General features: G+C 53.1%; 1 protein-coding gene across 2 annotated transcripts; it reads left to right on the top strand.

The window, feature by feature from the left end:
* Nucleotides 1-193: 193 nt before the first annotated feature.
* LOC134556997 (uncharacterized) lies at nt 194-27851 on the top strand. 2 transcript variants are annotated; one of them, XM_063409562.1, is made up of 11 exons: nt 194-490; nt 3997-4068; nt 21222-21314; nt 21915-21973; nt 23397-23505; nt 23760-23901; nt 24273-24433; nt 25454-25621; nt 26268-26445; nt 26678-27026; nt 27130-27851. In XM_063409562.1, the coding sequence occupies exons 1-11, from the start codon at nt 197-199 to the stop codon at nt 27602-27604; spliced, it is 2100 nt and encodes a 699-aa protein (XP_063265632.1). In that variant the 5' UTR covers nt 194-196; the 3' UTR covers nt 27605-27851. The 2 variants fall into 2 exon arrangements, with proteins under 2 accessions (XP_063265632.1, XP_063265634.1); XM_063409564.1 differs by lacking the exon at nt 25454-25621.

Consider the following 27851-nt stretch of genomic DNA (forward strand, 5'->3'; position numbering starts at 1 on the left):
GACACCCCTCGGAGATATTTGTAGGGACGATAAGATCCCCTCTCAGTCCTCCCCAGACTAACCAGGCCCAGCTCCCGCAGCGCCCCCACGCTCGCGGTGCTCAGACCCCGCGCCCTCCCCGCGGTGTGTGCGCGGCGGGGCCGGGGCGGGGCGGCCGGGCAGGGCCGGGCAGCGCTCCCGCCGCCCCCCGCATCACATGAGGGAACTTCGGGCCAATGGCGCCGCGCCGGGGCCGGGGCCGCGCTCGCTGCCGCGGACGCTCATTCAAAACGCGGCCGGGCTCTGGCGCCCGCAGCCCCGCACGGCGCCCGGGGCTCGGCGGGGCGGGCGCTGCCGCCGCCATGCCCGGCGGGGCCGCGGGCTGAGGCGGCCGCCCGCCGCCGCCATGCCGGTGAAGAACCGGTACAACCTGGTGGACGATGGCTGCGACTCGCGCGTCCCGCTGCACAACGAGGAGGCCTTTCAGCACGGCATCCACTTCCAGGCCAAGGTGAGCCCCGGGCGCGCTCCCCCCCGCGGGCCCCGGGCCGGGCCCCCGCCCGGCACAGCCCCGCGGCCCCCGCGCTCGGGGGGCTCGGCACGGAGCCCCCGGGAGGTTCCCCCGTTCGGCCGGGGGTCTCCGCGGGCCCCGGCGCTGTCCAGCAGCCGCCGGTGCGGGGTGCGGGCCGATGCCCCTGGACCCCCCCAGCCCTGCCACGGTCATTCTTCAGCTCTGGAAGTGCCCCTGGGCCGCGCTGAGGGAGTCTAAAGAAAACAGCAATCAATTATGAAAGCCGTACATTTAATTAGCGCAATCAAACAGGTTCTTGCTCTTTTCCTAGTATTTTTGCAGCTGTGTAATCCTCAGACGCTGCCTTGTGCGCTTCGTTTGGGAGCTGCTCGGCAATGACCCCTCTGGAGCACCGTGGATGCTGTCCCAGGTGCTCATCCCTGCCTGACCCGGTGCCTGTCCTGTCCCCACCGGGCTGCCCTGTCCTGCCACGGCGGGGTGGCAGCTCCCCATTGCCCTGGAAACCGGCAGACTGCAATGTGCTGCTCAAATAACAGCGCCTTACTCCAGCTGACCCCTTCCCTGCATGAAAAGCTGGACAGACAAGGTCTGCAGCCTTCAGGCATCAGAAAGAAATACTGATATTGTCAGAAATTCCGTATCGATCGTGAAGAGCAGCCTGGCAGCACAGCAGCACTCTCAGAAAGTGACTCCATTGGAATTGGCATTCTCTAGACAGCACGGGGAATGGGTTTATAATTCAGCTGACAAGAAGAATTGCATTTTGCTAGAGCAACTCACAGGCTCCCTTCCCCTCTTTGCAGGTGGCCTAACACAGATTAGAAATGGAATTCACGCCTGCTGTCTCCTGAGCTGGAAAGAAGGGGCATATACATTCCAATAAAGCTTTGAAATATGGATTTTGAGCCTCTTGGTTTTCCTGCTGAAAGAGCTGTAAGATTTAAGCAGGATACAGGATGAATTTGAATAGACAGCTAATCATGTATTTTAAAAATCTATCTTCCTTAGCGAAGAAAACATTTAATCTGTGATTTCTCTATTTAAATTAACATTTGCTGTGCTGCAGACTGTGCTGAGGAGAAGAAAAATCCTTAATTTGATTTTTAAAAGATGGGAAGCAACTGTGCCTTTAACTGAGTGAAACTGGCTCCTCAGATTGACAGCTCCAGGCATCCAGAGCTGGCGAGTGGCTAACACCCTGTTAGGATGTGTGGGTCTGGGATGGGGTTTGCATTACCTTAGTAACATGCTTGCTCAGTTCTGCTTTACAGCCTGTCTCTGCCAATTATGCTGCTCATTGTGGGCACATCAGTCAGCTGCCACGCTGACAATGACAAGGCTGCAGCTGGCTGCAGGTGTCTCGCACCAGGCACTCTTACTGACCACACTCGCTCTCTAATCTCCACATTCCAAACTGCCTCCCTTCCCCTGTAATCTTCAGGAGGTCAGCACTGGGAGCTGCTGTCTGGGCAGAGCTTTGTGTGCTGTTTCGTGGCTCCGTGTGGGAGCACAGGTAGCCAAACTCTGCAGCCAGGCCAGAGCAGGGAGTTTGAAAGAATCTCCTGCAGTCCCAGCTGTCCTGTTGCCCCAGTTAATTGGTCATGAGGAGCATGGCCCGTTCCCCACTGCAGCCTTGCTGCTGGCAGACAAAAGGCCAGCCAGTTGCAAGGAGCTCATCTGGATTAGCAGTGACTGTCCTGATGGCAGCAGAGCAGGGAAGGAGATCTGCACACCACAGAGGCCACAGATCACAGCAATACAGCTCTGCCCTCCCCACCAGCCCAGAGGGAAGCCCTGGCTCTGCTGCTCCCCTCCTTGCTGCCCTCAAGCTCTTGTGCTCTGAGCTTGGTTCTCCTGTGGTTTACCAAAGGCTATAGATGAACTTAACTGCTCTTAAAAATGCCATTTTGCAAAGGCATTTACAGAAGCAGCAGCAAAGCCAGATGACCTTTCAGATTGCTTGTGGTGTTTATTTCAAGGAAGGAGAAAGAGCAGTAAATACCGAGCCAGGAGAGCTCTTCTCTGAAAGCCCTTTTAAGCAGACATTTTACAAGATAAAACCCATTGCAATCTGCAAGTAGTAGAGTGGAGAAATAAATCCAGAACTGTGTCAGTAACAGCAATACCTATGGGGCTGTTCTGGGGAATTATTCTGTCTCTGTTCATATATATAATATCACCCTGAATGTTTGCAGGGGCCTCCTGATGAACTGCTCCTTTTCCTCTCCACAAGGGAACAACTTCCAGAAAACCAACAGTTTGTAACCACACACTGAAAACCAGACACGGTTCATGAACCAAATGCTCCTAGGAGGGTCACGAAGCTCTGGGAATGCCCTCAGTCCCCACTCTGAGAGCAGAGATGGGCTGTGCTACCCTGGGGGAGCTGATGAACCCCAGCACCGAGCCCAGCACCTGCCCTCAGCTGCCAGGGCCCCTCCCAGCACACGCTGTCATCACCTCTCACTCGGTGACATCCTCCCTGTCCTCACAACGTGTCCTGGGCGTGCAGCTCTTCCCTGAGAGCTGAGCCACACCGCTGTACAACATCAGCAGCCTTTGCTCCCCACGCAGGGTGACTGCCCAGGACAACACATGTTTTCCTCATTCTGAGGCTGAGCTGGCAGCGTTGTGCCTCCTCCCCTGGCAGCGCGGGGCCCTCCCGTGCAGCCGTGCCACGTGTGCCTCACCAGGCAGAGCCGCTGCCTCCTGCCAGCTGCACCAGCAGGTTCTGCTGTGGACACCAGGGGAGAAATGCCAGCAGCAGGAAGCTGCCCACGGGCTGTTCCGTGATCACCTGTGGAATGTGGGCACTGCCCTTCTGTCCAGGAGGCTGCAGCTGTGGTGCAGGGGTGGAGGTGGAGGTGAAGGGAACCTGCCATGTCTCAGACCCCACTAAGAGATCCTGCTAGGAGTGGTGCCAACACAGGAGTGCAGACACTCAAGCCCAAGCAGGGCTGCAGCTCCCCTCAGCAGGGTTGTAGGACACAGATTTGGCTGGGTTTACCAGGATTCTGCAGACAGCTGAGCTGGTCCAACCAAGCAGTACCCAGAGGTAGGGTGGTCCATGCTGAAAACAAGCTAGAATCACAAGGCTTTTCCAGGAAAGGTGTGTGTTGCACATCCTGGCAGCTTCACAGCTCTTACGTGCTTTTAGTTTTGAGCAGGTGTGGTAAGGAGGAACAAAGGATGGACAGTCCCATTTTCAGACACAGGGGATTGCGACTCGATTAGCACCAGACACTGCCTTGCAAACCACTGGGAAAGGCACATCCAGAACCTGAATGATGTCAGAGCCTCACACCCAAACTCAGAAATCCCCCGTTTGATAACGTTATCTACAACAGATGTTCCTATCCTGTCCTGGGTCAAAGGAGTCCAAGCAGGGAGGGACTCAATAAACGAGAAATGCTGTCTGTTTTGGAGAAGCCCACAGCAGGAACTTGTGCCTTACTGCACAGACATGTCACTGTTGTGTCTTTCAGTACATCGGGAGCTTGGATGTCCCCAGGCCCAACAGCCGCGTGGAGATCGTGGCAGCCATGAGGAGGATCCGGGTGAGTCCACAGCAGCTGAGCCCCACTCAGGTTAAAGGTTGCACTCCCCGGAGTGACTTGGTTGCAATCTATTGTTCCACATTCCCTCCGGCCCTTCCTATCTGGAGCTCAGATCTCAGCCCAATCAGGTTTGCAACAAGCCTCTCCAGAAGTTCCCAAGGCATCTTAGCATGGGCCCACCCTGTGCTCTTTGCAAAGGGATCACTTACCAAAATTCAAATGTAACCCCCTCTCCAGTGCTGAGCAGCCATGGGGCTTCTCCTTGAACCTCAGAGATTTATTTAGCCTGCTTGGAATTTAGTCTGTGTGAAAAATAAGCTGAACATGATGTGCTCCACAAAAGCACTTGAGTTCATTGACAGTTCCAAATATATTGTGTTATATATTGAAATATCACTGCCCTGACAGGTGTGATTGATGTAAATCCCATCTGACTAGACTTTGTGGATTCTGCTGCTCCTAGAATAATTTGCTGCTTTCCCCATGCTCCAGTACAGTTTTACAGTTCCTGTTTCTCATCACCAAGCCCGCTGTCTTCCTGCTCTGCCCCTTTATCCTGCAGAGCAGCCCGTGAATGGTCCCCAGATTTAGCTGTGATTAGCAGGGTTGGGTGGCTTTCATCTGCTTGGTGTATAACCAGTTCAAGTGCATTTCCCCCAAGAGGCAGTGCAGCTGTTGTGTCTGCCTCAAGTTTTGCAGGGGTCTTAATTCTGAGGCTGTTCATATGTCTCACATCAGCTGAAGCAAGTTTGAGAATCTTCTGTTTAAAGCTTTGAAGGGATTATCCTATTCCCCCCCCTTCCCCCACAGTGTTTAAACCATCTAATTTTCTTTTAGAATAGTGCTTTTTAAACTTAGCCTGTAACTGGCTGGGGAGCTGATGTATTCATCTCCAGCCAAGCTTAGAAATGACATTCCCCTCCCTTTGCCTGCTCAGACTATTAGCACAGCTCTTGCTCAGAACACAGTGCAGCAGCAGTCTAAATTGCCAGGTTATTTATGGAACAGGTGAATATCTGTAGGAAGTAAAAGCAATAGGAGAGGACTACCAGGGTAGTTTAGGTGCTGGCATAATTATTGGCAATTTTTCATCTGAATCAATGTTCATCATCAGATTTGACACTGCACTTCTGCTGATCTATGATCCCCTTGTAAGAAAAAGCAAACCATATTTTAATATCACTTAAGATAAAGTGTCACATTCTGTTTTCACACCTGCTATTGCCACAGTGGTACCTAGCTCAGAGCCTTGGCAGTGCAATGGCATGCTTGAGTACCACCAGAAACATGTAAAAACCCATTCTGCATTCCTGGGTGCCATCACTTAATCTTGTCACACAGGATTTTTAAAGCAGGCTCCCAGTAATCTATACTGAGTTTTTAATCTTGGAAGCCCATTCCAAAAAGGGAGGGCTTCCCTTTTCATGTGCACATTGTACAGCAGGATCTTATTCAGACACTTCCTGGCTGCTGAGCGGAAGATGCTCCTCTATTGAAGATAGTTAATTGGCACTGATCCTTAATTAGAGCATAAAGAATGAACTGGGAGGTCTTTGAAGAGAATTCTAGTGCACAGAGTACCCAACCTAGGAACTGAGGGAAGATGGGGGTTATTTATGTAGCATTCATTTGCATGCAGAGGCCTTGTCTGTACTAGAGTTTTTTCCCATGGGCTCTCAGCAGCACCAGTTACAACTGGGAGGAAACAGTGGAAGAAGCTCTTGGGGGAAATGAGTATTTTGCTCCTATGTTATTGTGAGTGGTAGTGCCTGTTTGCAGTGCAAGAGCGAGCAAGGGCCCACAGCCCTGCCAAGTGTTGGCAGGGGCATGTTGTGGTGAAGCTTTCATCCTTTGTGCACTCCAGTGTTCCACTGGAATTCTCCACTGGAGCAGAAGAGAAAAGTCGTGCAGTACAAGCCCCAGCACAGCATTCCCTGTGCCATGGGAGGAGGAGGGAGCCATCCCACGGCTCAAGAGGGCTCTTACTCACCCAGACGGGCAGGGAGGAGGATGTGGAGTCACTGCTCTCTTTTCCAGGCTGTGTCAGAGCTGGTTACTCTGGTTACTCATCAGTAAATTGATACAAGCGCCAAAACTGCCTTGGGGGAAAAGGCTTCAGCTGCTGAGGACTCCAAAAGTCCTGAGAGGGTCATAAGGGAAGCAGCAACACGAGGTGACAAGGCTGCTCCTTGGCACATTCTGTTTTGTACTGGGCTCTTTACCAGTTACACATGAATTGTACTGGGGACTGGATCAGTGGGATTCTCCATGCATAAGCAGAGCTGTCTGCCTGCACACTTCAGGACATTACTCCCAGAGAGCCTCAAATAACAAGTTTTAGCATTAGCCTGCTGAAATCGTGACCTGCTCTTGGGCAGTCGGTACTTGAGGTGCACTCTCCTAGTAAAGCTTAAATCCATATTCTGGGCTGAATGGATGCTTGTAGAATTGCTAGCAATACTCCATTAGTCACACTTTGGATCCCATTTCATAACAGACTGGAAAGCCTTGTCTCATCATGTTCTATGCTTCCACTGGAGAGAATGCAAATGCAGTAGGTAGAACAGGGAAGCTGCTGTTCCTAGCTTTCCATTATGCAGAGCTAGACAACTTTAAGTTTGCTAATCCTTCCAGTGGATTATTAGCTGCCTACAGCTGCCATGTTGTTATTACATGATCAGAGTTCAAGCTAATCCCTCTACCTCTTGCCCTGGCAGGGGAGGTGATGAAATGAGTTTGCAGTGTGGATAAACAGACTGTACCCTGACAGGCACAGCGAAAGGAAAGTCCAATTCATCACACAGCCCCAGGCACCCCGGGCAGGTGTTCCCCCACCTCCCAGGGAGCAGCATCTGCTGCCTGCAGCTGCCTGAGGCTGTCCAGGTCTGGGTGTCTGGCTCAGTCAGCGTTCTGGTGGAGCTGGCTCTCTGCTGGAGTGATCCCTCTGCAGGTGTTGGAGCCTTCTCAGCACTCCAGGGAGTTTATGTACAAATCAAGGTCTTTCCTCCTCACAATTCAAGCAGCAGCTAATGTGAAGATGGGTTTTGTAAAACACAAAACACTTCCTTGAAGCTGCTGAGGTTGCTTGGAAGATCTTAGCCTGGGAGACCAGGGAAGGGATGGCTTCAAGTGCAGGGGTAACATCACCACATGTCCTGCCTGCATTCCCCAGAGCCAGCACTGACCAGAGGACAAAGTCAGCTCTTCCCAGAGCACCTCTGCCCTCAGTCCAGCACCTCACAGCAGCTGAGCAGGCCTAGTGACACGCTGCTCTTCTGAGTGGTGGGTTGTACAAGGACACAGTGGGAGTGAGTGACAAAGCCATCATCCCCACAGACAGCCTGCTGCCAGCAAATCCCCAAGACATCGATTTATCTACCTTTAGGGACAGAACCAGTTTCCCTGGAATTTCCACTGGAGAATCTCTGAAGCCTACAAATTTCAGTTCTGTTTGGAAGGTTTAGCTTGGACCTAAGCAGGTATTGCCACTCAGAAAGGAGCCAGATGTTGGATTATTTAATCATTCTATAAGGGAACAGCCAACTGGTGTTGTGCCCATCCAAACACCAGGATGAGCAAACAGGAGGCAGGCATCCAGACTAATGTGTCTTCTGTTACCTCCACATTTCTTGGGCTTAATTTAATTGAGAAGCCTTTTTCCCCAGAGGCCAGTGTGCCAGAGAAACAGAAACATTTATAAATCTTGATGCAGGACACATGAGAAGTGCCTGAGCTCTCCTTGGAATAAGAACTGGGTTCTCACTTCAGCCTCCCTCTTATCCTGATCATTCTTGCTGCATCTTTGAGCAGAGCCTCAGCACTTTGCAGTTTCTCCACACAGTATTTGAGTGAGGAAGTGCAATCCAGCCACGCCGTAAGTCAGACTCACTGCCAAGCATCAACTGGTAGTGTTGAAGTGTGACATGACAGCAATTTAAATCAGCATGAGTAAGTTACAGTCCTACTGCACAAACCTGTGAAGCAGAGGCAGCAGGGACAGCTGCAGAGAACCTGCCTCTGCACCCCAGAGCTCCCAGTCCCACAGCTGGGCTGGCTCATACAGCACCTTGCACTTAAAGCCCTGCCAGGCTGCAAATTCCAACAGTTCAGGAGCAAATGTGGGGGTGATTTATCTGCTCTTCCTACAGAAGGAGAGGAACCAGGTGGGCAGCTGGCAGAGGGCAGGGAGACTGCCTTCAGCCCTCTCAGTTTAATTTATTGCTGTGACAGATTTCAGAGGTAGAGGAGATGTTTCATGGGCTTGTCCATGAGATTGTGCTAGAACACAGTTCCCTCAGTTCCCGTCACCTTTCTCACTACAGAAGTTCACCTAGAAAACTGCTGCATGGATTCCTCTGACATATTCTGCCTCTAAGCCCTTCCTGGGTTATTATGCTCAGAGCTATGTTTTCCTGCCAGCTTCATGTTAATCTGAGCTGGAGTTATGATCGGAACTGAAAAAAGAGAGAAGCTGAACTCCCAGCTGATGGGTTTCTTGGTTAGTGTCTGCAGCCCCTCTCTCTATAATGAAGTTATTTGGTCAGCTGTAGCTGAGGCACAGACTCAAACGTGGAAGTGCAAACTGCTGGAGCACTTGCCCTGGGGTACAGACCTCTGTAGCTCACACCAGGAGCTGTTGTTGTTGGATAAGAGTTTGTTTTGCTGCAGTTCCTGGAGGGTTTTCCCTTTCAGCCTCTTTGGAAGGGCATCCAAATGCTCAGCTAATGATAGCCCTGGGCTGTGACAGACAACAATCCTAGTATCTTAAAATATTTCAGCAGCCTCAGACTGCTGGGGTGGACCTTTCTTTAGTTCTCAGAACACCATGCACCTTCCTTTCACTTACAGGGAGGTGCAGGAGAGAGAGATAACAGTTCTGACAAGGTTAGAGTGTGAAACACAGGCATCTCTTCCTCCTTCTCCCCCACACCAAGAAGACATTGTATTCACCCCAGACTGGGCTCCAAGAGAGCATCATTTTCTGGGATGCCTTCCCTGCATCTCTGGAGAAGCGTGCAAGGGTTGTTTACCCTGCTAAGTGCTAGACACAGCCTAGGGCCTCCAGGAGAGAACTGTGCTTACAGGCAGCCAAACCAACACACACAATACACAAGCATGTACAAACTTGCTCCGGCACCTTCTGCACAACGTCTGGTGTCAGTTCTGACTCTCCTCCAAAGCACAGGTCTAAGAAAGGCTCCTGCAGCTTCACACAGGCAGGACATGATCAGCCCACAGGGCTGCTCAGCTCCAGGTCCCAGCAACACCAGTTACCCTCAGGGTCCCATCCATGAGACCAGACATCTGAACCAGTTTAGGGTTCCTACCACATAAGATTAAGCTAATTGGGTTTACCTTTCCAGGCCCTGGCAAAATACAGCAAGTGTTTTCAGGATAGTAATTAAATGTTAATTGCAGCTAAGTTTAGCCCTAATGCCTCATTAGTTTGTTTTCCTCTGTTTGTTGCATCTCTAGCAGAGTCTCCTGCACAGGGCTGGGGATCAGGCTGGGCTGGAGTTCCACCGTGTGCCCTGAGGTTCTCTGAGCCTTGCCAGAAAGCTCTTAACCTGCTCCTGCCCAGGACAGGCAGCACTGAAACCACCACACTCAATGCACAGCTCTACTGAAAAGCATTTTACTGCTCCACACTGCAAATGGCCCCAGGTTTGGTTCCCACAGTCTGTTTCCTGCTCTTTAGAAGATACAGGATGACAGGGATGTCACCTTGCCTTAAGGGATGAAAGACATTATGGGTCTTACCTGCTGCAGCACAGGATGCTGAAGGAGGTGAGCCCTCTGGCAGAATGTCTGGCAAGAATCCATTTCTCCAGGCAAAACAAGGGGCTTCAGCTTGAGACTGCAGGAGCTGCAACCTCCCGGGCACTGCTCCTCACTGCTCCCATCCCACCTTAGAGTTCTGTAGCCTCTCCCCCTTCCAGTCTGCCCTGCAGCACCAATCAGCCAAAACACCAGGTGGGACGAGATCTCCCTTGCCATGAGGGCCCAGGAGGGGCAAGGCTGGGCTGGGAAGGGTGGCTCATGCAGGTGCAGCTCCTTAGGCCTCTCTCCAGGTGTTCTCTGGTCCATGGTCACCTTGACAGGCTCTGCTGTGCTCCCTGCACGTGCTGCTTTCCTTACAAAAGATTAACTTCAAATGTGGAAGCTGGCTTTCTAGAAGAATTGAGTCTGCCTTGTCTTGGGCAAACCCAAGCTTGTTTTACCCATTTTCTGCTGTTTGTATTATCTTAGAACAAAGGGAAGAAGCTCTAAATGAGCTGTTTCTGCAGTGGCACCATGCACAGTTTCTAAGCAGCATTGTGTGACTGTGGTGGAGAACTGACTATGCTCTGCTTGAGTGTCTTGAGTAGGAGGAGAGGAAAAAACACCTCTGAGATTACACAAGAATCCAACCTTCTGTCACTGCTTGGGGGGGGTCTCAATAGAGCAATAGAGCTGCCCCACAGACTTAGAAACTCCTGCAGATTTCCCCCCTGCTCATCTCCAACCATAGCTCACCTCTGGTCTTCCTGCCACACAATAATTAGTTACCTTCTGTCACCTAACCTCTGAGCTGAATGGAGTGGGGACTGGTCAGGCTGTGAATACAGGCCACTGTGCCAGACGACAGCTGAGGGCTTTCTCAGTGGCCACGTGCTATGACCCAGTTTTTGAGGAGTGGTTGGTGACTAGAGATGCTTCAGTTCTTCCACCCTGTTCAGAGGGCAGGGTTGGTAACAGATGGGTGGAGGGATCAGTCAGGGAAATGTGTCATCTCCAGGCAACAGGACCTTCAGTGCCTTCCTCAGAGCCCTCAGAACTCCATGGCTTCTCCAGCGAGGGGGTGGAACCAGTCAGGCACATTAATTCTGTTTTGCATAACAGTCATGGTGGATTGGAGTTTAGTTGAAGGCTAATAAAAGCAGCATTTAAATGGATAAAAGCTAAATTTAAATGTTAGGGCTAAATAGAACAAGACAGAGCTTTTTGTCTGATGATGAATCTTGGCAATGAAGCAGGTACCTTTTAATTGTAAAATAAAGTGGCTTTAACAGTATTATCATTATATTACTGAAGCGTTTAATTTCACTAGCTAAAATATCACTGTATGAGATCTCTGCAAAGCTTTTATCTAGTTTGAAATAAAAAGACTTTTTCACCAATTATGTTACTGGTTGTAGAGTATTACAGAGATGAAATATAATGGCTTTCAAATTACATTCTGGTGAAGAACACTCAGCCACGACTCAAAGCTGCTTCTTTGTTGGTGCCTGAAAAAATGTAATTGAGAAGGTAACCAGAGTGTAGAGAGCAGATTGGATTGGCTTGGTAACAAGGAGCTGCCTAAATCTGAGTGACAACTGCAGGGGCACAGAGCTGGGGCTGCCCCCGGGGTGGAGCAGCCAATGCCAGGGCAGGGGTGGATTTCCACCAGAGCAGGGTGATGTGTTTCAGGAACAAAATAGAATAGTCCATGAAGATACCAACACTTAAATCTGTCCCGTGAGTCTCTGTGGAGAGAAAAATCTGGAAAAAGGTCAGCCTGTGGCTACAGTGTAATCCTGGTGCTTTGGCTGAGCCTTTCTGGTTCTCTGGCTGAGTCAGTGCTGGACACTGGAGGAAGGCCAGAGCCAGTGCACCAACCCTGTAGATGTGGTTTTGATTTTGTCCCATGCAAGGGCCCTTTGTACTTCATTGATCAGTGTTGTGAGGAGAGGGACCCTGAGGGACTGTGACCACAAAGCCAAATTCAGCCCAGGAAAATAAGATTTGCTAACAATAGCTTGGTTCTACACTTGCTTTCTTCAATCTGCTTTTGCTCTGTACCAAATGAGGCCTGAAGGCAGACAGAATCTGTGCTGCTTTACACAGTACTTTGACAAGCTACTTCACGTTTTGACCAAATAACAGTGTGATAAATCTATAGCATAAAAGTCTTGTATGGGTCCCTGGAAGGAAGGATGCTTTGATGAGGGAGCAGGGATTTTTTAAAGGCATTATGGACTGGTTTTCTTTCTTCCTGCGGCAGTGATTAGACATTATTTAAATGTCCTTTCCCTGGACCAGATGGGTTATTTGGACTAATTAGCAGCTGCCTGACAGCTTTCAGGACACCTGAGTCACTTCCCACTTCCTCCATCCTTCTGTCACTGCTGCTGCAGAGATCCTGCCTGGGTAGATCTGCTGGGGGCAGGATGTGTCCCCGTGCATTGAGGGAGCCAGGGCCCCAAATCACCCTGTTCCCTGCACAGCCAGGTCTGATGTACTCCCTGCAATCCCACCAAACCCTCTGAGCTCCAGGCTTTGCTTCCTAAAAATGAAATTATTTTTGTCAGGTAAAGAAGAGCAGAGGGACATGTCCAGGCCAGATGCAGTGTGGAGGAGGATGAGGCAGTCCCAGCTGCTTCAGGAGGGTGTAAGGCACACGGGTACTCCTCAGGCTCAAATGCCACCTGTTGAGTGTCCTTTACCTGCTGCAGAGCCACGCATGGCTCATGGAGCACTGAAGGTTCAGTGATCCCACAGCACCATGGACCTGCTCAGTCCTGCTGCAGCCCGTGCTCCTGCTGGTTAATGATTACAGGGCACAAACTTCCATCCCAGGCACATGTTCCTGTTTTCACGTTATTGCCCCCAGGGCAATGCTGGTCTCCTGCTCGTCTCGCTTCCTTGAATCCCAGCTGGTGAGAGGAGCTGTGGGCTGGGGCAGGGGACTCTGTTTGGGGTTAATCACTGACCTGTGATGTCCACAGCTTCACACCCCCTCCCGGGGACACGGGGAGCAGCACTGGGGAGAGAGAGGAGCCTGTGATGTTCTGGTACAGTTTTGGTGACAAGGCCTCAGTGACAATAAATACTGAGAGCATAAAACCCTCTTTTTCCATAATTTCCATATCCAAACCCAGGCTTTTCTCTCATGATGATTCACTAATCTCAGTAGCTCCCCTGAGGCTAATAGAGTCCTTGAACTGCTTAATATTCTGGAGTTTTGGAAATGACACAATTAGACTTGAATTTTCTTTCTCTTACAGTAGCACTCTTGTTTCCAAATTCGAGTGAAGTTTCATGGACAATTTGAGGAGAACCCAGAGACTTTCCTTTAAATTTAGGAACTGCAGTTTTATTAGCACTTAATAATTTCTAACCAAGGCCCACTTGCAGCCTGGGAGCTGTGCCTGGCTGGAATTGCTGCACTGCTGCTGCTCACAGATGCAGACACATCCTTCCATTGCAGCGCCTGGAGGTCGACTATAAGTCACTGGGTTTTCTGTAAGAAATGTTTTCTCAAGTGGAACTGCTGGAGATCAATAGTATTAACAGCTACATAGAAAAAGTCTCCTTGCCTGGCAATAAAGCAGATTATTTCTGTCCCTGAGTGTCTCAAACCAGTTCATAGCAAGGCTGTTCGTGGGAGTTGCTGGCACTGAGGTGCAGAAAGGTTCAGCTGCACCCAAGGCTTGAGCTAACAAAGCTCATTGCCCTGCAGGAGAACAAAGATGGATTGCACCTAGCAAAGGAGGTGAAGCTGGTCTGCACACAGCAGCACACTCAGCATCCCCCATTGTCATTCTGGTCTAGTTTGTAATCAAGTGCTGGTTCTGAATGCAAATGGAGATCAGGTCTCCGTTGTAGCTTGGATTCTGCTTGCTCAAAGATAAAGGTGCCAAGTCCAGCTTCCTGACTCTGCTGTGGATATGCAAAGGAAATGCTAATTTCTCTAGTAGGTGGCTAGGAGAAATGGCAAGACACAGAGCTGGAGGACAGCACTGGAGATGCAGATGGGGTGTGATGGCAAGTCTGGAAGCCAGGAGATGTTCCCTCCCTGCAGCATTTACACAGAGCAGGTGTTAGTCATGCAGAGGCAGCTTCTCCACATTCTCAACAGCAAACTAGGTTGCTCCTTCTCCTTTGGATAGGTATCCACTGTGGGAGGACATGCTGAGCACCCTGAAGTCACAGAGGCTTTCAGGAGGGGGCTGCAGAGCAGTGCAGGAAATGGGGAACCCCAGCAGGTCACACCTGGCCCTGTTGGGAGCTGGGCTGAGTTGCCTTGGTTATCAGGTTAAACACACGGGCACTGCTCTGCCTCTTGCCCTGGACCTCCCCTGCCTGCCCCAGGCCTCGAGCACTGACATTCCCTCTCATCCCTGCACTCAGAGCGTGGCTCCCAGCCTGCTCCTGCTGCCTTTGCCTCTGGATTTCCTTTGGACTACCTGCACTAAAATAGCATCCTTACATAAACACAGACTCTTACATTATTTAGAGGCCTAAAATCCCAGCACCTGCCTTTGTCAGAGCCTCAGCATGGCAGTGGGATTAGGTTTTCTCCCCATCTCTGTGCTGTGCCAGTGGGTCCCTGCCAGGACCCTCATTAAGCCCCTGCCCCACACTCTGCAGTGGTGGGCCCTGCCTGGCTCCCATGGCCACAAACTGCTCGTGGGCTGAACAATGCTCTCCTGAAGAACAGCATCACAAACACACCTCTGAAAAGCCACAGAAGAACAAAATTGGCTTTTTATTCTCTCCAAACAAGCAATAAACACCAGCTCTCAGAGACAGAGCAAAGCAGCCCTGTTAATCACCCCTGCCCTGTCTCCCCCTCCTGCTTCTGAGGACACCAGCTCCTCTTTTCCCTCTCTGCACAGCCTGGCCAAAATACCAGGAAGTGAGCCAGGAGCATCTCCCCTGCCGTGGCCTGTCAGGCTCATGGAGAGGGGTAGGGACTGAAAGTACAGCAGGAATTTTGGAGCAGGCAGCAGAAATCCTCAGTTGCCTCCTGCTCCTGTCTGTACCAGCAGTATCTGGTGGCCTGGCCCTGCCAGCGAGGTGCTGGGTAGCTGTCACTTGGCAGGGGCTGGCTGTAACCAGAACAACTGAATGAATGAAGTAGAAAATGAATATCCATGCTTTGTGAGGGAGAAAGAACCGTAGAAAATACTCTGTTACCTTCCCACAGCCATGCAGGGGGTCTGGGGCTTTTTCATGGAGCTCTGAGCTTGCTGCAGGGTCCTGGCTCCTGCTCTTCAGAGCTTTGTTGTGTGAACGTTGATGGGCAAGGTTTAAGCAATCCAATCTCCTAACTTGCCTCTTGTCCTACATACCACACTGGAGGGCAGCTAGGATATGAAACATGCACTACACCAGAGCCTTCTCTGCAGGGCCTTGTGACACAGATGTTTGAAGGGAAATATGGAATTACTTGAAGATATTGCAGTGTATAATTGCAGTTTCACTCCTCAGGGTTATTTCAGGTGAATCTGACCTGCTTCTAATGAAATTAGCACTTTTTATCTGCAGTAACCTAGCAGCTTTTTCAGGTAGGGACATTTTCATGCTCCTGTTGGGGTGGGGTCCCAAGACACTACTTCATTACTGATGCTAATTAATCATCCAAGACACTGCAGATGGAAAAGGTAATTTGTTTTCTCCTGCAAAGTGAATAGAGGTAGAGAGGAAGATAAAACCCACTTCCCTGTGAGCTGGGCTTGGCTTGCCCTGGCAAGACAAGGACTGAAGGGCTGTGTGTGGGAAAGCTCCCTATTAAACCTGGGGACAGCAGGGAGCTCCTGGAAGTGACAGACACACAATGGTGCTTTTGTCAGAGAGACTCCAAAGGCCAGATGATGTCACCTTGCACTGGGCTGTGAGGCTGCTTGTGCCCCTCAGGATGGAGCTCAGCAGTATTGCACTATCTCTTCCACTGGGAGGAGGCAATGAAAAGGCTGCTTTTGTCCCACCCTTTCTTAAAAGCAGGCAAAGAAGCTTTGTTCTAGGACAGTCCGTGTTTTTTCAGAGGTGGAAAAGACTAATTAAAGAGCCACTGCTAGCCCTGGGCTCCCACCAGCTCCCATCACCTGCAGGAGCCCCACTCAGCCCTGTGGGTGTAACTCTGCTTTTTCCTCCACAGCCTTTTGACTGGTGCAGAGAAATATCTGAACTCCAGCCACATCCTTTGCCATGTCACCTTAAGGTGGAAAGATTGAGTTATCCCTAAGGGCTGTCTGAGACTTCAGCAGTCTGGGACCTCCCAAGGATAAGACCTGTTGAAAGTGAGGAGAAGGGGGAAGAGGAGGGAGGCCTGTATTACCATCAGAATGCTTTGGAGCTAGATTCCTCAGATGTCAAAGGAGACCTGGACAAAATGCAGCTCTTTCTCTTTTTCCCCCTTACAACTGCAGCACCCAGGGCAGCACCCTCACAGCCCCTGCCCAAGGTCAGCCAGGGATCCTTTGGGGTGGACTGGGGCCACATTTCCTTGCTGCCCTTCCAGGGACTCCCAGAAACGCAGCAGGCCCATGATAGCCCCTCAGCCCCTTCAGCTCAGTGCGTGGGGAGCGGTCTGCAGCATCTACAGAGAGTTTGCTGGATGGTGGAAGGAGCTCATTTAAATGAGAAAAAAAGATTTCAAGCACGTTTCCAGCATTCTCGTTGCCTATTGTACTCCCTTTTCAGTTTCTGCTTTCCAGTGAGCAGTTTTATGTTCCCAAGGATCATAAATTCTCATTTTTCCACTGGGCAGGAGGTGCACTCCTGGCCTCCAGTGCTTCCTGCGTCGCTTTTGTGTCCGTGTTGCCCAGCTACTGCAGCACAGCCCCGGGCTATGCCCGGCGCATTCAGCGCGGCCCCGGCAGCGTGTGCCCCCGGCGGGCACGGGGGGCACCGGCAGCGTGTGCCCCCGGCGGGCACGGGGGTCACCGGCAGCGTGTGCCCCCGGCGGGCACGGGGGTCACCGGCAGCGTGTGCCCCCGGCGGGCACGGGGGTCACCGGCAGCGTGTGCCCCCGGCGGGCACGGGGGTCACGGCGTTCCGAGGGGCACCGGAGGGACGGCCCCAACCCAGCGCGTCCCATGCAGAGCCACGGGAGGGCTGCGCTGGCCTGCGCTGCCGGTGACCTCGGCAGGGTGGGATGTGATGCTCGGGGGGGATCAGAGGCTGGACTGCAAGCAGCCTGTGCTCCGAGGGTGTGGAGTGGACACCGCTGGTCTGTCAGCTCCACACGGTGCTCAGCTAAGCCCCACCGGCTGGGAGGACTCGGGGGTTTCCCATAGCATCAGTTCCAAGGGCAGCACTTCAAGCATGGGTAGTTCAAACAGCAGCCGAGATAACAGCCTGTCCTCACCCTGTCTAGGTCAGCTGGTTTCAAATTAATTCTATTCCTAAGCTGGAAATACTTGGATTCATCATGGCTTTAAATCCTAAAATGGGACTCGTATAGTACCAGGGGAAGGGAAGGGAAGGGAAGGGAAGGGAAGGGAAGGGAAGGGAAGGGAAGGGAAGGGAAGGGAAGGGAAGGGAAGGGAAGGGAAGGGAAGGGAAGGGAAGGGAAGGGAAGGGAAGGGAAGGGAAGGGAAGGGAAGGGAAGGGAAGGGAAGGGAAGGGAAGGGAAGGGAAGGGAAGGGAAGGGAAGGGAAGGGAAGGGAAGGGAAGGGAAGGGAAGGGAAGGGAAGGGAAGGGAAGGGAAGGGAAGGGAAGGGAGCAGGAGTCAGGATGTGTGCCAGGGGAGCAGGGACTGGGGGTGCTCTGGGGTGGCGCTGCCGGAGCCGGTCAGTCGGGGGGCAGAGCCCAGCTGGTTCCCATCTCCTCATTGCCATGCTCGCTGTGTCCCTCTGGAAGGCAGCTCGGGGAAGGGGCTGGGACGGGCCATTGTTGGGGGTTGTTTATGGACACATAGATCCTGCAGCCTGCCAGGCCGGGATGGCCGAGGGGGCCAGGGCAGCACACAGGCTGAGGGCTGGCTGCAGGATTTACAGCCACAGGAAGAAGATGCTGTTTTCCAAGCCTGTGGCATCTTCCTATGGGCATGCAAATAAGTACATACCCAGCTGTGACTGGGGGCACTGACATACTCCAGCTTCAAAAACCTACAGAGCCTCTGCTTTGATTTCCCTTAATACAACTTAAAACACCATTTGAATCATGGCCAGGAGCATGTTCTGGCCTTGCTGCTCTTTGTTAATGAAGAAGATGCATTTTTTGGAAGCAGAGACTGCCTCCAAGACCTGCAAACTCTCTGTTTTATGACAGTTTTCATTTGCATAATGAAGGCCCTGATACCTTCAGTAATTAATCACATTAAGAATTGCTTCCTTGAATAACTCTATTCATGCAGGTTGTTCCCAGTGCTGGAAACTGCACATGATTTCCAATGTGCATTAGCCCAAGTTTCATCAGCAGATGGAAGCTGGTAACTGCATGTGTAATTTATATCTGCTTGGGTGGAATTATCCAATGAAATATGCATCACACAGCGCCATTAACATTTCTAGTCATACAGTCTTTAGCTCATGGGTAAGTTAATATTACATGCCAGCAGTGTGTGGGACTGTATGAAAGGCAAAGACTTGAACACAGGGATTTAAGAGCAGACCTGGAAAGTATTCCAGGTCAAACACAGCAGATATAGAATTAATGGCGCTGCTAAAATAAATGAAATTAATTACCCCCTTTTTAACCTGCATCTTTTTATAAAATGTCCCATCCTGTCTCCATAGTTAAGAAAGCTGCCAGGCTGCTGTATTGCCTCTTGTAGGGGCAACTCCAGATCCTTTAGCATCACAAAAGCTTTTCCCCATAGGACAGCACAAACAGGAGAATAACGATTGAATCGTGGAAGGCAGCAGCGAGAAATGTTGCTGTGTGGGTTTGGATTTGTTGGTAACCTTGACAAATCTGGGGGAAAAAAACCCCATCAATTCAATAGTAAGAAGAAAATCAGTGACTAGGCTGTGCTGTGACAGCAGTGACAGGTCAGCCTGGAGCCTCATGCCGGGATGAAGGTTGGGTTATGCACGAACATTCTACAGGAGAAAGTCAGCTGTCTCAGAGTGCCTTTTCCCATGTGCTTTCCTGTCCTTACATAATTCATAGTTCATTAAAATACTGATTCCTGCTTGATAGGAAGCAATTAAATGACTGGAGCTGTGTTCCATCTGCCTCTGCTGTGGATAGATGGAGAGTCCAAGCTGAGCTGGTGCTCTGCCCTCCTCTCAGTGCTCTCACCCAGCTGATGTTCCTGTACCCTGTGCTGGGACATGGGACATCCTACAGCTTCTGCTGCTTGAGGGGTTTCCCCCTTTAGAAAAGATTTGAGGGACCAATGAGTTTGAACTGTTTTCAGGCCAAGCTGGTTGGCCCATGGCTGGGCTGTGCCTTGGCCGTGTGTGCCAACAAGGATGCAGCAGTGGCCACGGGCTCCATGGAGAAAGAAGGGCCATCAAACTCCTTCCTCACATCCAGCTCGTGGTGCTGCACAGCTCAGCCTGGAGCTGAAGCCCTGTACATGTCCCAGAGCCAGGCTGGGGTGGTGCTGTGTGGGAGCTGGCTGGAGTTCCCCGGGTTTAGAGTCTTGCCATCACTCCTGGCAGCACCCACAGATTCGCTGCTGCTGCTCCCAATTGTCCCTTTCTGTCCAAGAGAGAAAGAAAAAGCATCTCTGCAAAATCCAGGCTTGGGCTTTGCTTAAAGCCTTTGAGTAAAGAGCCTTGTTTGAATGTAATTGCACCCCTGTTGCTACAATGGGAAAATACACTGTATTGCTCTTTCTTGGAAAGCTCAGCTAGTATTTTCCCAGCCATTTGTGTATAAAGAAAGATAAACAGCTCTTTAGCGGGCAGAACAGTCTATCCCGGGTTTATTGACATTCATGGAGCAGACAAGGACAAACAGTTTGGTGAGCACAGGGCAGGGGGAGCAGCTGGGCTGGGGGAACTGGGCATGAGGGGCAGAGGGTGGGGAAGCCCTGTCAGGTGCTGAGCCTGGCCAGTCCCTCTGCCTGGCCCCAGACCCACTGCTGCATCCCCGTGGGCCCCCAGCAGCCTGCAGGATGCACTCACCACCTCACCCTTCTTCTCACTCCTCCCCATAAATAAAAAACCTCTATAGCTAATTTAGTTCCAGCTTCACACGCAATAGCACTATAGATAGATTTTTAAAGAGCTTGTCTGAAAGTAATAATTCATGGGGAGATCAAAAGGCTGTGGTTTAATCCGGGGTCTGTCTGATACCATAAACCTCGCAGAGTGCTAAGAATTCAATGAGCAGCATCAAAAGCCTGATAAACATGAAAGCCACCCAATTTTCTGTCTGTAGAGCTGGCGTGGCTCACAGTGGGTGCTGAGGAGTGGGGAAGATGTGTATCTCCTCTGCAGAGCTTGGGTGACAGAGCCACACACAGTCCTCTAACTCCAGCATCCCAAAAGAAGTGCCTGGACTGCATTAACATCTCACATGCTCCCTGCACGCCCTCAACTGTATAAGGAAATCAGAGTTCTAATTAGATGTCTAATTACATGGCCTAGGTAGAATTCAGGCTGCTGGGCATTGCCTTTTCCTCCACATCCACAAATCAGAGTCTGCACTGATTCGCCAAAGCAACGTGACAAAGTGGTGGATTTCAAACAGGGACTGCAAAAAATATGGAGTATCAAAATGCTGTGTTTGGCAGCTGAAAATGGTGCTTAAAATGGGGGCAGGAAGGATGAGTGCTGTAAACAAAGGTCTCCAGAGTAGCAGGGCTCTGCCATGCTTCTAACTGTCAGCTAAAGCAACATTTAAAAGCCAGTGTTTAATTTTTAACACAAATGGAGGTGAGCTCAGGCTGCAGACACCTGCAGGGTTTTTCTCCAGAGATCCTGATCTCACAGAGGTTAATGTGATTATGCAAATGACTGAGGTATAATTGCGTTACTGCCGCCCATCTGGCCCTCCCTGCAGCTCCTGAGTGATTTTGTATTCCCCGTGCAGTGCAGTGCTCACACACAAGGGCACCAGAGATGTCACTGCTTGGTGTTTGCTGCAGGGGCCACCTCCCCGTCAGACCTCTGGAGCAGAGTCCTGCTGGACCAGGCATGGCCAATGCATTGGGAAAGCTCTTCCCAGATCCAAATTAACAGCCTGGATGTAGTCCAGAGGATTGAACTCCACTTGTCCTCTCCCAAGGGATGTTCTTGACAAAGCCAGGATCCTGCCTGGCATCTCAGCTACTGCACCAAGTCCTTCCCAAAACGTTTTTTCTCAGCAGATTAAAACAAATTCCCACCTCCCTCAGCAGCTGGGATGAAACCAAAACCTGACATTTTCATGTCAGATGCTGACTACCACACACTGTCCCAGGTACCTCCAGTACTCTCTTAAACTCTGGTTTTTCTTCCCACCAGTATGAATTCAAAGCCAAGAACATTAAGAAGAAGAAGGTGAGCATCATCGTGTCCGTGGACGGGGTGAAGGTGATTCTGCGCAAGAAGCAGAAGGTGAGGCTGCTGCAGTCCAGGGATAGTCACACTTCTGACCAGAACTGGCCTTTTCTTAAAAAACACCCAGAATTCACACAAGAAAACACTCCACTTTCCACCCAACTAATAACAAAACCTTGCTGAAAGAGAGTGGGAATATTACACTGTGGGAAGAGGATTATTTTTCTATCAAAAAAATGTATCTCTCAGGAGGGTCTGGTTCTTTTTCTTGCTAATACCAGAAAGCTTTTTCCAGGCTGCCTGGTCTAAGCACCCCTCAGCTCTTTGCCCAACCAACCTTTCCACCAAGACACTGAATCCAGATCTCCTAAGCCCCAGCTCCAAGCCTTCTTCCCCAAAACGTGTAACTCTTCTGCATATTTGATGTTATAAATTAATCTTAGGGACCATTTCCAGCCCTGAAGGCTGTGATCAGATATGATAAATGATGAAAAAAAATCTATTTTTATCTGAGATACTGTTGAAACAGCCATGGCTCATCTAGTCACCCTGCAGCCTGGATTGTGGCTTGGGACAAAAGCACTGTTCCCCAGGTTTCCTGCCCTTCAGTTTGGTGGAGTTTCACCTGATTTACGGTAATTTTGTCTCTGCTTACAGAGAAAGGAGTGGACCTGGGACGAGAGTAAGATGGTGGTGATGCACGATCCTGTGTACAGGTACACAGCCGGGGATTCAGCCAGGGAGGGCCACTCAGCCCTGGGGGATCTGTGCCCTTCCTCCCACCTGCTGAGAGCCCTCCACCAAGGCTTTCCAAAGGACCATCTAAAATTAACAAGGGCACAGAGTTACTGCTGCTGGAGAATCCTTTTCATACATTTCTGAGAGCGAGGTGGACTGATCTGGCTTTGAAGCTGGCTCTGCTTTGAGCAGGGTTAGACTGGGTGACCCTGGAGATGCTTCAGCCTGGATTACTCTGGTTGTGCCTCTGAAGACAGGCTTCCCATGGTTTTCCTTCAGAGCATGGCTCTCCCTGTGCTCCTGAAGCAGGGCCTTACTCTAAGGTGTAAGTGCTCGATGGGAATTAACCCTTATGGACGCGGCAAGAAAGCAGTGACTTTCCATAGCACCTTCCCTGGGATACTGAGGCATTCCAGAGACCACAAACCCCACCCAGAGATTCACACTGAGCCTAAACCTGGTGCCTCAGGAGCCCCTGGGGATGAGAAACAATCCCAGTGATGGTGCATGGCCTGAGGACAGATTAGGAGCACAGGGTGCTCCAGGCTGTTAGATCTGCAAAGTGAATTTTTGTACCATGAGCCCACAGCCCCAAGAACTGGGATTCCCAACATTTGTTTTTGAGATCAGAGCCCTTAGTGAGGAGATAAGAACAGAGGGTGTACTGATGCATTATCTGTGCCCACTTCTCACCTCTTGCTTTCTTTAAAGATTACTACAAGATGCAGTACATTGGCAGTAACTGCTCTAATTGCAAGTTCAACACCCAAAAATTCCAGTGACAGAAAGAGCAGAAGGATAAAAAACCACCACATTTCAAGCATCCCTTTGGTTTCTTCTCTATTCAGAGCTGAGCTCACTTGTCACATTTTCACCTAATTAAATCAAACACAGATAAAAATCTTCAAAATGGTTTTGCAGTACGAGGAGGAGAGTCAGCCTGAGAATCCTCCCAGCGCACTCAGCATCCCTGGGAGAGGCTTCTGTGCTGTGCCACCTGCCCACTGCCAAGGAGGGACCCTGGGGGTCCCGAGGGACAGGGCAGTCACCCCCATGCAGGTGGTTCTGCCTTGCTGCAGCCTGGGCAGGGGTTAATTGCTGGGGCTAAAAATAGCCACTCGCTTTCCAAGACTATAGATTTTTTCGCTTTCCCACAGGATCTTTAAAAAGCTTTTGCCTACTTCAGAAACCAGAAGGTTTTCCATCAAGCCTGAAACATTCTCTAAATCCATCGCCTCCTGCCTTGAAAACTGCAGGAGGGGCCATGCACCAGCACTGCCTCATTCCTCCAGCCCTGGGGGCTGCAAACCAGCCCATCCTGGGGACACACAGGAGCCGAGGTGGTCTGGAGGGCTGACACTTCCCATGGTGTTTAATTCCCTGTGTCTCTCTCCCACCTAGAATTTTCTATGTCTCTCATGACTCTCAAGACCTGAAAATATTCAGTTACATCGCAAGGGACGGCGCAAACAACTCCTTCAGGTGCAACGTCTTCAAATCCAAGAAGAAGGTAGGATGCTCCTGGGGATGCACCCACCTAACTGCGGGGTCAGAGGCTGCAGATCCCTGGGGAGCGACCGCCGGTGCTGGGTGTCCCCAGAACAACGAGCCTGGTGCTTGTCCCGTCCTGCCCAGCCCGGGATATTCCACACAGGGATAGGAGCCCGCGGATGCAGAGTGGGGCTGGGGGGCAGTGCGGGGTGGGAAGCAGGGGGGGCTGGCAGTGCCCCGCGGGCAGTGCTGAGCAGGGGCGTTGCTCCGCAGAGCCAGGCCATGCGCGTGGTGCGCACCGTGGGACAGGCCTTCGAGGTGTGCCACAAGCTGAGCCTGCAGCACGCCCTGCAGAACGCCGACGGGCAGGCCGACGGCGCCAGCGACAAATCGGCCGAGGAGCAGCCACTGGAAGGTGACTGGCGGCTCCCCAGGGGCCTGGGCACACCCTCCCATGCACCCTCTGGGGTGGGCACCCCCTTTATGGGTGACAGGTTTGGGTCCCTTCCGATGGGGAGCATGGGGAAACTGCCCTGCCTGCCCACTGCTGCTGAGCACTGGGCAGGCTGAGCCCCCTCATCCAGCAAGCTGAGGGTCTGCAGCCCCTCAGCCAGCCCATTCACTCCCTCCTGCCCCTTCACAACATGCTGAGACTTGGAGCATGTCCCTGGGACTGGTCCTTGTCCCTGGGCTTCCCCCAGCTCCCAGCCCTGTGCGGGGCCCCGGCTCCTCCTGCGATGCTGTGCAGAGAAGGGAGGCTCAGATTCATGTGTGTCTTGTTTGAAGTTCATCAGATAAAGGGCTCCAAGATCACCGATGTGGATGAGGTTGGCATCGATACTGGTGGCATCTGTGTGTCCGACAGGGGACCCAGAGAGCTGCCAGGTGCCAGGGGGGACCTCGGCATGCTGAAACCTGGGCAAGCCTCAAAGGACAAGAATGGCCAGGTAATGGGGGCTGTGCTGGAGGACGATTCATGTGCTCTGCTGCTGCTGAGGGCCCTCTGCTCGGGGTCACTGTATCATGGCTTGATTTGGAGGTGCTTCCATGGAGATCCCATTGCAGCCCTCCCTCGTGGCTCCCTGCTCAGGACAGGCTGTTCAGCTCCCAGTTCACCCATAGCAAGGCTGTGTCCAGTGCTGGGGTGGGGATGAGGGGAGAGGCAGGGGTGGGGCTGCGGCGCATGGCTGAGCAGGCTGCACACACCACCCGGGCTGGATTTCCGTGCCCCCAGTGCTGCTCTGCAGCGGTTCCTTGTTCGATTGCCCTGGCAGCGATCCCTGGCTCCCCTCATGCTCCAGGCACAGGGAGAAACGTCCCCAGGAGGCCCAGCCCTGGCAGCACAGGCACCCAGGACACGTTCAGCTCGAGCAGCAGATCCACCTTAATGAATGGGTGCTCCACAGAGCTGTGGGAGCACTTCCCAGAGGCCTGAATGGCATCACTTCAGCTCACACAACAGTAACGCTCACAGGGCCTGGCTGGAAACAGCTGCAGTGATATGCACTCCATGGGATTCGTTTGTGTGCCTGGAAAGGCCGGGCTTTCCTGCACATTCCTTCTGGCACTGCCCAAGCAGGGGAGGGCAGGAGCAGGAAGGGCAGTGGCTGCAGGCACTGGCAAATGCTTCAGACACCAGGACACCGCCCAGCCACAGCACGGAAAGGTGGTGGAGTGTTTGGGACACTCCCTACTGTCTCCTCCCTGGGGGACCTGGGGACCTGCCCTCCCCAGACCCGGCCAAGGCAGCTCTGCCAGCTCTCTGGGAGGAGCCTCTCTGACACACCCTGTCCTGGGGATCCCACAGATGTGCAGAGCTGACAGCCCAGGGCTGCCCCTCAACAGCCCCTCAGTGCCCTGAGCGTGGGGGCTCCTCTGCTGCGCTGGGGTCAGCGCTGTGGGGAACAAACCCCAAATCCCAGCCTGAGCCGGTCAATCCGCTCACCTGCCCATTTCTTTGTGCCCAGGATGCCGAAAACTGCTCCCTCCACCTGGCCAGCTCCCAGCAGCTGCTCAGCCCGAGCAGCCCCTGCTCCTCGGCCTCCATCACCCCGCTGGCCTCCCAGCACTGCCTCCAGCTGCTCCAGCAGCAGCTCCTCCAGCAGCAGCAGCAGACGCAGGTGGCTGTGGCCCAGGTACACGTCCTGCCCTCCCCTCAGGCGGCACCAGCCCTTCTCCTCCCCCTGCTGCAGCGTCCAGCCGGGCCAGGCCGGCAGCGGGGCAGGCGGGAGCGGGCCGGGCCTGGCAGCAGTGCTGGCAGCATTCCCGCTCGCACAGCTCTCAGCAGAGCTTGCAGCATCGCTTGCAGCCTCGCTCGCAGCATTGCTTGTAGCGCCACGTGCGGCATCGCTTGCAGCAGAGCTGAGCTCCCCCAGACACGGAGCTGGCTGCTCACACAGCCCCAGGCCGCTCTAGGGGTGTTGCAGGGTCCCGTAGAGCCGCCGGTTCCCGTTTCACCCCATCTCGTCCCGGTTTTGGAAACCATCCCACCCCCAATCCAGCATCAGAGCGGGGAGCCCGGTGCCTCCCGGCTGGGCACCTCCCCTACTCGCCTCTCGTTACCGGGGGACAGCGGGACACCCCACACAGCCCCGGGACGCCGCCGCATCCCCGCCCGCGGCTGGCCCGGCTCGGGGGAACCGCCGGGGGTGGCGCGGCGGGGCCGGCAGGGGGCGCTGTGGCGCCGCCGGTACCGGGCGCTCCCGGGGATGCTCCTCCCGCCCGGCCCCGCATCATCCCGGCCGCATCACCCCGTTCGCATCTCCCCGTCCCGTCTCGCAGGTGCAGCTGCTAAAGGACCAACTGGCGGCCGAGACCGCGGCGCGGATCGAGGCGCAGGCCCGGGTGCGGCAGCTCCTGCTGACCAACCGCGACCTGCTGCAGCACGTCTCGCTGCTGGTGCGGCAGCTGACCGTGCTGGAGGCGCGGGAGGAGCACCGGGAGGAGCATCGGCAGCCGGGTGAGCACAGGGACACACTCACTAGGGTTGTTGGAGTGCTGGCATGCCCCCAGCTCCATCCCTCTGCACAATCACTGCATTCCTTGCAGTCACAGGAAGCAACTGGAGTGCTCCCAGTACCATCCCAGCAGGCTCTGGGGATGTGGGGCACTTCTGCACCTCTCACAGTGCAGGGGAGCAGCTGGTTTGGAAATCCCCAGTTTTTCACATGCCCCTTGTCCATCTCTCACAGTTGATCACTCCTTGCAAAACCTGTCCCTGGCCCAGTCCCTCTCCCTGAACCTGAAGAACCACTACAGCCTGGACGTCCACCTGCCGTCCACCTCCAGCCCCGCCAGCATCCTGGGCAGCCCCGTGGGCCCCGGCTCGCTGCCTTCCCTGGGCCCCAGGGACTCCTACCTCAACCTCGTCAGCCTGGACAGGGGCAGCCACCGCTACGGCAGCAAGGAGGGGGACGAGTGTCTGGAGGGGCAGGATGGGCTCAGCCGGCGCGTGGAGGGCTCCGAGGTCAGCGACTTCGCTCTGCTCAACGGGAGCGGCCGCCAGAAGGCCGATGACACAGACAGAGGGGACGAGGACAGGTAGGTGTGCCACCTCTGTCTCCTGCCAGCTGCAGGGGGAACACCCTGCGTGCTGCAGGTAAGTACTTGCCCATCTCCTCCTCTCTCTGCTTTCCCTCTGCAGGCGGCAGCCACCCATTCCCAAGCTCAACCCTCCGCCACCCATCCTACGCAAAAGGTCAAGCAAGACCTCCCCAAGCCTGGAAGTGGAGGTGAAGTCCGAGAGCACTGCCCACCTGAGCCTACCCAGTGCCAGTATCTCCAGCCTCACCAGCATCACTGCCAGCTCCCTCACCCTCTTGGACCCTGAGGCAAGGACTCCTGCACGGAGTGCTGCCTCCAGCACGGAGTCTGGCCCTGCCGGGACCTGCCAGCGCACTCTGGGCAAGGACAGGACTGGAGAGAGTGGGCCAATGTCCCCCTTGGCCAGCATCCATGACCCAACCGCCAGTGAGACCTTGGCCAAGGAGTTGGTGGCCCTGGGCAGCCCCACGGACAGCTCACTGCCCTTCTCCCCTGCAGACGACACCTGCTTGCACATCAGCTTCTCTGAAGATGAGTTGGACACTGCCATGGGGCCCAGCAGAGTCCCCTCTTAGTAGGCCCACAGTAGGTGGTAGCCGGTGGCTGGCAGCCCCAGCAGCTCCGTCCACAACCCTGCGCTGGGACTGGGGGTCCCTGTGCCCAGGCTCTGAGACAGGTCCCTTTCCTGTCCCTGTCCCAAATAACAGTCCCCCACCACCTACAGGGCCACCCCACAGGATGGGACTGCCAGCCCTGCCTCAGTCTGCACCAGCTCACACTGCTGTCACACTGCCATCGTGTCCCTGCTCACACAGCCAGGGA

This window comes from Prinia subflava, chromosome 12 (genome assembly GCF_021018805.1).
Source record: "Prinia subflava isolate CZ2003 ecotype Zambia chromosome 12, Cam_Psub_1.2, whole genome shotgun sequence".
NCBI lineage: Eukaryota > Metazoa > Chordata > Aves > Passeriformes > Cisticolidae > Prinia > Prinia subflava.

Excerpts from the sequence above, each read along its gene's own strand:
- LOC134556997 (XM_063409562.1), top strand. The coding sequence starts at position 197 with ATGAGGGAACTTCGGGCCAATGGCGCCGCGCCGGGGCCGGGGCCGCGC. Across the intron at positions 23,506-23,759 it reads TCTTCAAATCCAAGAAGAAG|AGCCAGGCCATGCGCGTGGT; the intron begins GTAGGATGCTCC and ends GTTGCTCCGCAG. Across the intron at positions 27,027-27,129 it reads GACAGAGGGGACGAGGACAG|GCGGCAGCCACCCATTCCCA; the intron begins GTAGGTGTGCCA and ends TTCCCTCTGCAG.